This window comes from Sinocyclocheilus rhinocerous, unplaced genomic scaffold (genome assembly GCF_001515625.1).
Source record: "Sinocyclocheilus rhinocerous isolate Xijiao unplaced genomic scaffold, SAMN03320098_v1.1 scaffold3248, whole genome shotgun sequence".
Lineage (NCBI taxonomy): Eukaryota > Metazoa > Chordata > Actinopteri > Cypriniformes > Cyprinidae > Sinocyclocheilus > Sinocyclocheilus rhinocerous.
In genome coordinates, this window is record NW_015643563.1 from 198,775 (window position 1) to 210,982 (window position 12,208).

The window sequence follows — 12,208 nt, forward strand, 5'->3', positions numbered from 1 at the left end:
AAAACACAACGACAAATCAGACAAACCGGAAGAGGTAGGTATAGTTTGAGACAGCGCCATTGGTTTGGGATTACTCACAGCTGACTGGACGAGACATCTGTCAATCAACGTATACAGGGAAGAACCAGCCGAAGAACAGCAGAGTCGTGGTAGAAAGTTCGGAGATGGTATTAAAGTAGCTCAGTTTAAATGTATTGTATGAATTGCCCTTACTATGGAATAAAACATACGGGGTGTCTATTTACATTTAGTTAAAAGTGGCTGTAAGTCATCAGCTCCAGTGGCGCAGATGGATAAGGGCGTGTCATTGGCTTTTTGACGCGATCGACCCGGGTTCGATCTTTTGCCAAACTTTTTTTCCCTCCCTTTTCAAATCTCGTATTAGCAATGGATTCTATTTACACTAAGTGAAAATAGCAGTATTTTTAGCAATATGCTATTTACACTAAGTGCAAATACCTATTTACACTATGTTAAAATAGCAGGATTTCTACTATCAAGTATACTACTTGTTGCAAATAGTGGCAATTATCTGCACTTCAGTATTGTAGTACATTATAAAACAGTATGCAATAATAACGTATTGAGTGTAAATTATAATTTTAATTTTAATTATTAAATGGATGCCACCTTATTAATACAATAAAGCCGTCCCTACACCTACCCTAACCCTACCCGATACTTTATTTTCAACGTTTTGATTATTTCCTTAATTTTTTATTGAAAATAAATGCCTTTACGATGTGATACGAGATTTGAAAAGGGAGAAAAAAAAAGTTCGGCAAAAGGCAGGATCGAACCCGGGTCGATCGCGTCAAAAAAAGCCAACAACACACGCTTATCCATCTGCACCACTGGAGCTGATGTATTACAGCCACTTTTAACTAAATGTAAATAGACACCCCGTATATTTTATTCCAGAGTAAAGGCAATTCATACAATACATTTAAACTGAACTACTTTAATACCATCTCCGAACTTTCTACAACGACTCTGCTGTTTTTCGGCTGGTTCTTCCTGTATACGTTGATTGACAGATGTCTCGTCCAGTCAGCGGTGAGTAATCCCAAACCAATGGCGCTGTCTCAAACTATACCTACCTCTTCCGGTTTATCTGATTTGTCGTTGTGTTTTCTGACTTGTAAATTTGTTTTCGGATTTGTCGTTGTGTTTTCTGACTTGTAAATTTGTTTTCGGATTTGTCGTTGTGTTTTCTGACTTGTTATAATGTTTTCTGAATTGTTGTTGTGCTTTCTGAATTGTTATTTTGTTTTTTAGACTTGCATTTGCGTTTGTAATTTGTTATTTTGTTTTCAGAATTGTGATTTGCTTTGCACTTCACATTCACCGTAGAAATCCCAATCTGAATCAAATGATTCGCGATTCACGCTCCGAAGTCCCAGTCTGAATAATAATTTGCAAACCATCATTTTAAATCAGGACTTTGGAGCACGTATCTCTTTTAATTTGCGAAATTATTCATGAACTAGCTCGATCCGAAGTTCTGATAGGAATTAAAAGATTCACGAATCGGCTCCAAAGTCCATCTGAAGTTGCAAATGAGAACGCATGGTTTGATCTTCGGCTGACCAATCAGCAGTAAGGGACATTTAATTCCGCCCACATTAATTTTTCTACATCTGAACGAAAAACGAACAAATAAGCTGAATTCTTGTTTTTCGTTTTTGGGAAAAATGAAAAAAATGAAAAAGGAGCCGTTTTCCTCGTTTTTCTACTTTCCTATTAAATCAAAAAACGACTGAACGAATGATACATGGATTATGTTTACAAATAATACATATAATAGCCTATCCATATTTCCATTCCGAAGATAACAGCTTTCCAAGTCGAAACCTCCAACACAATCTACGAACATATTCAGGTGATGTAACCGGTACTGCTAACTAGTGAAATGCTCCATTAACATGACACGATGTTAACGAAATATTGTGCATTATGATCGAGTTTGTAGATTAATTCACTATATTTTAAATAGTTTGACCACTGCAATTCAGTTGATGACAGTTCAACTGGAAATCGGTTGAAAGCATCCAGTCATCTCTTACCACTGAAGTGAATGTTAAATTTATCAGTATATATTGTAATAAATATTTGAGAACTTATTGTTGTATCTGATTGTATTAGTCGTGATAGTCAATGAAAAAGTACAAATGGGAGAAGCAGATTAACACAAAACTGTACTATAGCAATAATATAAACAATAAAAAATAAAAATAATACAATTCCAAAAAATATATGAAAAATATATGTAAATATTTCACATCTAAAGTCGTGCTATTTATTTAGCTAATTATGTAGCTATTTACTTCGAAATATGTCTGCATTATTGTCACACCCTTGGCTGTTTTGTTGTGTTTTCCTTCCCCATGCGCTCCGTGACCTAGTTTCCCGTCTGTGTCTGATTGTCATTGTGTTCAGGTGTGTCTTGTTATCATCCTTATTTACCAACCCTACTTTAGTTCAAGTCTGTTCATTATTTCCTTGTCCGGTATTAAGAATGTGATGTGCTACGTGTGTCTCCTGTCTGCCTTTACGGATTTACCCTCGTGTGGATTATATTAAATACTGTTTGAATTCATCTCCTTCGTCTGGCACTCCTCATTCCACCGTAGCTGTGACAGAAAACTGAAAAAAAAAAAAAGAAGAATGGATTGGGCGGCAAAATTCTCTGTCACGACCTGGTTTCATTCGCCCTAGGATTCGCTCATCTTACTGTCATATGTCCGTATGATGACAAGACCATGAAGTCCCTGTTCTGGATCGGGGAGAATTACCATCGCCTCGTGTACCTCCCAGACATCACCGGACTGAACTGGAGGGAGGTCATATTTCGGTGTCTGGAGAGCGTCCTATCCCGATCCGGAACACGACAGGACCCAGAGCCCAGCCCACCATCACCTCGCTGCATGGAGCAAGAGCCTGAGCCCACCGATGACGGAGAGCCAGAGCCCGTCGCGACCAACGAGCCATCGCCAAATGGATCGACAGTGCTGAGGATCGCCTCGGAGCCAGAGCTGGAAACGTCAGACCAGGTGCGAGAGCTGGCTACAGTGCTCGCCACGGAGAAGAGAGCGCTATGGACAGCGAGAGCGCAGAGGGAAGCTCCACCCACTGCACCATGGCTGAGGGTGAGCTGAGCTCAATGGACTGTTATTTGGATATTTATGCAGACATGCCCCCTCTTCTCCCACCTTCTGAACTCTGAACTCTCTGCCTGCCCTGAACTATCTGCCTGCCCTGAACTATCTGCCTGCCCTGAACTATCTGTCTGCTCTGAACTGTCTGTCTGTCCTCCCCTGGCTCCCTGGAGCCGTCAGCCCTTCCTCCACCATGGCTCCTCCCTCATCGGCTCCACCGTGGGCCGCCATCATAGCTGGGATCCTCGTGTGGATTATATTAAATACTGTTAGAATTCATCTCCTTCGTCTGGCGCTCCTCGTTCCACCGTAGCTGTGACAATAATGATAATCTTTTTGCATTTTTTAAATTAATGTTATTTATTTTATAGATAAGGTTTTAATATGGATTTTAATGCAGTCACTGAATGCAACAACAACAACAACAATAATAATTAGCTATTTATTTAGCTACAATTTCTATAAATCAATTTCTATTTCTTTTTTCTATATTTCTATAATAATTAGCTATATTTATTTAGCTACAGTTTCTGTAATTCTCTACTTTTCTATATTTCTAATATGCATTTTAACACTGAATGCAGACATTGAATGCAATAATAATAATAATAATACTAATAAGCAATTTATTTTGCTATTTGTAGCTATTTATTTAGCTATTTAATACTCCATAACTTTGCATTTAAACATTTTAAAACTTATTTTATGAATATGGTTTTAATATACTTGAATTATTTATTTAGCTATTTGAATCCATTTAGCTACAAAATATTTTATGATAGTAGTAATAATTTAGCATTTTTAACGATTTAAAACGGTTATTTATTTTAGAAACATGTTTTTAAATATGCATATCAACACTGAATACAAATACTGATTGAAATAAGCAAATATCGACCTGCTATTTTTAATAAGACCTTTGGCAAAGCAAGAAAATTATGCGTTTTAGCCTGGTGAATGTTAATTAGCCTACAGCTTACTTAAAATTATTTTTTTTTTTAATAAGAAAACACAGATAAAGGTCTATAATTTATTGTATTTATTTTCTATGTTTTTATTAACCATTATTATTATTATTTGTTATATTTTAACTAATGTTTTATTGTAAAAACAAAAACAATTTCAATATTTCACATCTTAAAAAGGGCTCATTCGTTTTGGAATATTTTAATTGATTAATTATTTTTAAGAAGAAGTATTTTGATACACTTTAGATGTGACGAGAGTTCTCTTTTAGAGTTTTAGTAATTCACTATTTCTGTTGTTTGGGCCGCATCGCGCCGCCTGTAGGCGTCACCGTCGTTATGACGCGTGGAAGCGTCGCGTCGCGTCGGACTCCAGTTTCGTTTTCTTCGCCTGCCGCACTGACGCGGCCCACAATCCAGCGCGCGAGCGTAGTTAACATGGCGCGTGCGCTTGGCGTTTTGAGCAGGGCCGAAGAAAACAACAACAACATCATCAGCGCCGGGATACATGGCGTTTAACGCGACGCTGATCCGTCACCGCTCCGTATGATCGTTCTCAGTATGTGCTGCTGATCTACCGCACATTAGTGAATCCAGGTAAGACAGAAAACTAAAGACACAAGAGAGGAAAAGGTCCGCGACGCGTCAGTAGCGCAGACGAGCTATATCTAAATACATTGGCAAAAGTTTGGGGGAATTACTACAAAATTAGACTTTTTGTGAATAATACACAATTCTAACTGTTTAATATTTACATGCAAATGCTTTCTGCATGCAAATATGCAGATAATGGTGATTTGCTAGTGTTTGATCATTGCAAGGTTACATGCAATGCTTTTACAGTGGTAATAGGAAATCAGAAACGGGCAATAACTTTTAGGATATAAAATCATTGCTGGTACATGCAAACAGTGTCTTAATTAATGTTTGGACTCTAATGTGTGACTGTAGATCCTGTACGCCTGTAGTTTTGTGTTTGTTCAGGCCTACAGGTCATTAAACTTGATATTGGGACCAGATGAGGGGTTGAATATTTGTGCATTAGTTTTGCTTTTAGATGTGCATTTTACTCTGTATTCTTTTTAAATCCAATATGTAATTCCTTAATTACATAATTTTATAGTTGATTTTAGGGATGCATGATATTGGATTTTTGCCTATATCCGATATGCAGATAATTTAACTAGTTTTGGACCCATAGCTTATGCCGATACCGATATATCATTACTTTTAATTTTGGTTAGTTTTTAACAAGAACTTATTTGTAAGAATTAAATAAACAATAATAAAGTTTTTTTTTTTTCTTTTATAATGACAGTACATTGAAGATTTGAAAATAACTATAAATAAACTATATATTGATCACTGCATTTTTTCCCCCAGAAAGATGCAGTAACCTTAACATTTTGTTTTATGATTTAACATTTGTAAATGGTCTAAAGCAAAAGAGTTGTAAAAATTCTGAAAATCTTTTAGAGCTCATAATTTGTTTAAAAAATATAACATATTACACATGAATGAATAAATCAGTAGGCCTATATATAAAATTATTTAATTTAAGTGTAATGTTTGTGATTTATTCTTTTCATGTAAGCTATAGCTTCTGACCTTTTAAATCAAAACATACTCATGATTTTACACAAACAGAAACAGTCTAAATATTATTTGTGTATTTTGCTTTCATTTTATTAGAAGTAGGCCAACAGTGCCCCCTACGGAATTAAAACTCTTTTACTGAGTGGGCATTAGGACCCGGGGGAGGCTGCTGCTGCACGTGCTATTACTGTTTACTCTATCATACACCAAACGCTCATTCTGTACTGCAATTTCAGTTTAAATCCAGCAATCCAAAACAGTGAATCCAATCACCATTACATATCGGCATCATTTTTCATATCGGGCCAATGCCGATATTTATATTTAAAGCCATTTACGGCCAATTCCGATATTGGTCCGCTAATATCGTGCATCCCTAGTTGATTTATATTACACATTTTGCTTCTGAAGTTACAATGTGTAGTTATTGGATGGACGGTTGTTGTATTTACTGATATACACTCTTGGATTCTTAAGAATTAAACAGGAATCACTCATTATATAATGGTGATATCATGCCTTCTTGGCAATTATTCTGTAATAATCTTAATATCGTATGCATTATGTGATCTAACCCACTACATTTGCTAAAATATGCAGGATGTGTTTTAAAAAAAAAAAAATTGGATTTTTGCCTATATCCGATATGCAGATAATTTAACTAGTTTTGGACCCATAGCTTATGCCGATACCGATATATCATTACTTTTAATTTTGGTTAGTTTTTAACAAGAACTTATTTGTAAGAATTAAATAAACAATAATAAAGTTATTTTTTTTTCTTTTATAATGACAGTACATTGAAGATTTGAAAATAACTATAAATAAACTATATATTGATCACTGCATTTTTTCCCCCAGAAAGATGCAGTAACCTTAACATTTTGTTTTATGATTTAACATTTGTAAATGGTCTAAAGCAAAAGAGTTGTAAAAATTCTGAAAATCTTTTAGAGCTCATAATTTGTTTAAAAAATATAACATATTACACATGAATGAATAAATCAGTAGGCCTATATATAAAATTATTTAATTTAAGTGTAATGTTTGTGATTTATTCTTTTCATGTAAGCTATAGCTTCTGACCTTTTAAATCAAAACATACTCATGATTTTACACAAACAGAAACAGTCTAAATATTATTGGTGTATTTTGCTTTCATTTTATTAGAAGTAGGCCAACAGTGCCCCCTACGGAATTAAAACTCTTTTACTGAGTGGGCATTAGGACCCGGGGGAGGCTGCTGCTGCACGTGCTATTACTGTTTACTCTATCATACACCAAACGCTCATTCTGTACTGCAATTTCAGTTTAAATCCAGCAATCCAAAACAGTGAATCCAATCACCATTACATATCGGCATCATTTTTCATATCGGGCCAATGCCGATATTTATATTTAAAGCCATTTACGGCCAATTCCGATATTGGTCCGCTAATATCGTGCATCCCTAGTTGATTTATATTACACATTTTGCTTCTGAAGTTACAATGTGTAGTTATTGGATGGACGGTTGTTGTATTTACTGATATACACTCTTGAAACAGGAATCACTCATTATATAATGGTGATATCATGCCGCCGTGGCAATTATTCTGTAATAATCTTAATATCGTATGCATTATGTGATCTAACCCACTACATTTGCTAAAATATGCAGGATGTGTTTTAAAAAAAAAAAAAGCAGGCAAGTGTATACTGTCAGTAGCACATGGCGCAAGCAACGGCAAGAGTTTGGGTTCGATTCCTAGTGAATGCATGGACTGATAAAATGCTTGAATGTGAAATTATTTGTCAAATTCATCAATGTAAAACTGTGCAGTATTAGGTAAATAGCAGATTGTTATGTTGAGGCATGTTGAAACTAACTTGTATGGAAGCATGTTTCTGACATAGAATAAAAAATAATAATAAAAAAAAGGTAATTGCAACTTTCTGTCTCACATTTCTCATTTTTTGCTTGCAATTCAGAGTTTATGTCTCAAAATCTGGACTTTGTTTCTAGCAATTATGAAAAAAAGTCAGAATTGCAAGATATAAACTAGCAATTGCAAGAAAAAACTCAGAATTATGAGATTTTATATGCATGTATGTTGTGTATAATGTTTTTATTTAGCTACAAGTACTTTAAAAAAAATATGTAATATAATGTTATTTTATCGATGTGTTTTTTTAGCATGCATATTAAAACAGTACATAAATTGAATGCAATAACAATATTTAGCTATTTAATACTTCTGTTAGGGCTGTGCAAAAAATCGAATGCGATTTTCATGCGCATCTCGTCAGTAAAGCCGCTCTTGTGATTAGTAGTAAGTCTCCAGCAGGTGCTTTCAGATGGAGCGGCATTTACTACACAGAGCCGTAGTTTACTGACAAGCTACACAAAATCGTTCAAAATCGCAGGCGATTCATTGGATAAATCACAAGAGCGGCTTTACTGACGAGATGCGCATGAAAATCGCATTCGATTTTTGCACAGCCCTAACTTCTGTATATAATAATAATAACTTTGCATTCTGAACATTTTAAAACTCATTTTATAAATATGTTGTGTAATTTGCATAATATTAGTGAATACATACACTTAATGTAATAAAAATAACAATTAGTTATTTGTAGCTATATCTTTAGATTAGTGCTGTCAAACGATTAATTGCGATTAATCGCATCCAAAATAAAAGTTTTTGTTTACATAATATATGTGTTTTGTATTGTGTATATTTATTATGTATATATAAATACACACATACAGTATATATTTTGAAAATATTTATATGTATATATTTATATTCATATAACTTATAAGTATATTTAATATATAAACATAACATGGTTTTCTTAAATGTATACATGCATGTATGTGTATTATGTACATAATAAATGTACACAGTACACATATATTTTATAAACAAACTTATTTTGGATGCGATTAATAATTTGACAGCGCTAATAATAATTTATAATTTTTTAACAATTTGTTTATTTAAAAAATGTTTTTAATATGCATATCTACACTGCATGCAATAAAGAAATATTCAGAATTGTCAGGAAAAAGTCGCAATTAGCTTTATATTTATATATATGTATGAATGATTTATCTCTCTCTTTACCTGCCTAAATGTAATATTTCCATATTATTTAGTTAGAATGAAATTAATATATTAAATTTTTATATATAATATTTCCTAGATCATGGCTAGATGCCACTCATTGAAGTACTAAGCTAGTATTCACTTCCCAATATTGCCAGATTCCTCCGGATTTATCAAACTTCAATGCACAAACATTTCTGGATCCCCACAATCTGATTCTGTCGTGTTTCTGCTCCAGAAACCTTCAACCCAGAGCCCTTTGGGCTTTTCTTCATTCTCATCCGGAGAGAAGTGGAGTGGCATGGAGGACCCCAAAAGCCCCGTGAAGGTGGTCAAACCTTCCCGCTCGAGCGGGGGCAAGGCGTCGTCCTCCAAACCCCAGCGGGAGAGCGCCAAAGTCCCGAGCCGAAGCAAGGACGCCGTCCCCAGGGTGAAAGAGGAGATCCAGGGCGGTCCCAGCACTGGCAGGACCTGCACCGGCAGCCCCCAGGAGCCGGGTAAGGGCAAAGCCCGCCGACTGACGGGCAGAACTAACTCTGGCGAGAGGGGGAAAGGGAAGCCCCAGTCCAGTGAGGGCCGTCAGCAAAGCCAGGAGAACAAAACTCCGGTCCGAAACAGTGGACCGGTCAAGGATGGAGGAGCAGCACCGCTGGAGATCTCAACACACGACAACACCATCACCACCGCTAAAGACAGCATAACCGGTGAGAAAATACACTCCGATAATCTGATCAGATCTGGACAATTTGAGATAGATCGATGTTTGGGGTCGGTAATATTTTGTAAAATATTATGAAATATTATTACAATTTAAAATAAATATTTTCTATGTGAACGTATTGTAAAATGTCATTTATTCCTGTGATCAAAGCTGAATTTTCAGCATCATTACTCCAGTCTTCAGTGTCACATGATCCTTCAGAAATCTTTCTAATATACTGATTTGCTCCTCAAGAAACATTTCTAATTATTATCAATTTTGAAAACAGTTGTGCTGCTGAATGTTTTTGTGGAAACCACGATTGTTTTATGAATCGAAAGTTTAAAAGAGCAGCATTTGTTCGCAATATAAATCTTTTGTACCATTATCAATGTCTTTACTGTCATTTTTGATCAATATAATGTGTCTTGCTGAATAAAACTAGCAATTTTTTAAGAAAAAAACTTTTGAAAGCTGCTGTATATTTTAATAGTGGCAAATGATACATAGGGCTGGGTATCGAGTTCGATACTTTTTAGGCACCGACCGAATTGCCTCGATACCATCGAGTATCGAAAAACGTCTCGTCGTTCGGTACCAAATTTCGATACCTAAGGGGTTAATCTCATCAGCGTCAGTGAGCCAATAAAGGCCCGGGTATACTTCACTTTCCGCGTTCCGTTCCGTCTCGCGCTCAGCCGTGTCCGCACAGCTTTCAAAGTATGGTATCGGTACCGATATCGAACATTTTTGAACGATACCCAGCCCTAATGATACATGCATGAAAATGCTGAAATTTAATGAACAATTATTTAACAAAATATATATTTAAAATTTGCTAAAGGTGTTTGAAAAGAGAACATGTTGATCATCTTTTAACAAGATGATTGCGTTTTCTCTGCGGTAGTATTGGTGGATTTACTATATTCTGCCTTTCTCTGGCAGGTTTATCAGTTTAATATACATTGTATTATAATTTAATTATAGCATAATTGTATGTTTTTTTTTGTGTCCAAATAATATTTGTAAGTGTGATAAGTTAATATTGTGAAAAATTATTTAATTTCTGCAGTTGTGTATATTTATTTTATCATAATTTTAGTAACCTACATAATTATAATTATTTTATGTATTTGTGATACATATATGAGAGTGAGTGTGTGTGTATTATTTTATGTATTCATTATGTATGTGTATGTGTGTGTTTGTGTATTTTAGGTGCTTTTTTGTAAAGAGTAATGGTTGGTTGTGTTATCGGTGTCTGTTTCTTTAAATCTCAGGTGTGGAGGCGGGCAGACAGAGAGCCGAGGTCGTGGAGGTTGGAAACCTGACCTCTGACCAGCAGCTGGGACTCAAACAGGCGGAGGAGAGACTGCAGAGGGACTACATCCACCGGCTGCTCAAGGTAAGACACGTACATGGAAAAGCTTGACATTTATTGAGGAAGTGCTGTTGTGCTTGGTTGTTCAAGTCCACGGATTCAAAACGCATTCATTTGAAATGAATGTGGTCTCAGTACATGATAAGCTCTATCTGACAGTGTTTGTGATAATGTAGATTACCACAGAAGATCATTTTGAATTGTTCAGCCTTACTTATCAGGTGTTACTGAAATGTTTTAAAAGTGTAGCAACAAGTCTTTATATTTTTTAATTATATGTGCTACCATGAGACTAGTTTGACAGAATAACTTACTTTCCCTGTCAGTGTACAGTTAACTCCTGTCATGAACACAAAGAGCTGGTAACTTTCACAAAAAAGAGAATTAAATGTTTATTTATTTATTTTAATTTATTTAGCTATTTGTGATTTTTTTGGCATGGTTTTATTTGTGTGTTTATTTAAAGATTTGTTTATGTATGGTTTTATTTTTTAAAGGAATATTTTAATTATATTCAATGATTTTTATTTATACTTTGCTGTATTTAGAATTTATTTGTTTGTTTTATTTAATTTATAGTTTTATTTATCAATTTATTTGTTTTAATTTTTATTTCTTTATGGTTTTATTTACTTTTTATATTCAAGGTTCTTTACGTTTTTACTGCTGTAAGTAAAAATTATTTGTTTGTTTGTTTTATTCATTAATTTGTGATTTTATTTATCTGTTTGTTTACTTTTGTATTTTGTTATTTTTATTTTAAAGGATTATTTTTATATTTAAGTTTTTTTTTTTTTTTACATTTTTACTGCTGTGTGTAGAATTCATTTGTATTTTTATTTATTTTGTAGATTATTTATTGTTTTATTTAGTTAATTTTTTATGGTTTTATCTACTTACTGTTTTATTTACCTATTTATTATTTAATCTATCTATTCATTTGTTTGTTTAATTAATTTTTTTTATAAAAATTATAAATTATATATATATTTTTTTTTACGCTTTTTCTGCTGTGTTTAGCAGTGTTGAGGAAATTTACTTTTAAAAGTAATGCATTACAATATTGCGTTACTCCATAAAGTAACTACTTGCGTTACTTAGTTACTTTTTATGGAAAGTAATGTTACGTTACTTTTGCGTTACTTTTTAAATCTGGACAGGGCTTGCTTGTTTGTTTTTAAAATAAAAAAGTTCTATTTTTGGCAAATATAAAAGCCTTTTCACACCAAAAGTGAAATGAATAAGCCTCAGGTTGAAGGGAAAGTACATTTACGTCCATACAGTAGAATGCAGAAGAAGAAATTAATTCACAC

At 34.3% G+C, this 12,208-nt stretch overlaps 1 protein-coding gene across 5 annotated transcripts in view; it reads left to right on the forward strand.

Moving 5' to 3' along the window:
- Positions 1-4,538: 4,538 nt before the first annotated feature.
- The window catches only part of tut4 (terminal uridylyl transferase 4), a 32,461-nt gene continuing 24,791 nt past the window's right edge, over positions 4,539-12,208 (forward strand). For all 5 annotated transcript variants that reach the window (XM_016574855.1, XM_016574857.1, XM_016574856.1 and 2 more), the window contains exons 1-3: positions 4,539-4,720; positions 9,053-9,518; positions 10,795-10,919. In XM_016574855.1, the coding sequence (XP_016430341.1) occupies positions 9,116-9,518; positions 10,795-10,919 (528 nt within the window). In that variant the 5' untranslated portion in view covers positions 4,539-4,720; positions 9,053-9,115. The remainder of the gene's footprint in view (positions 4,721-9,052; positions 9,519-10,794; positions 10,920-12,208) is intronic.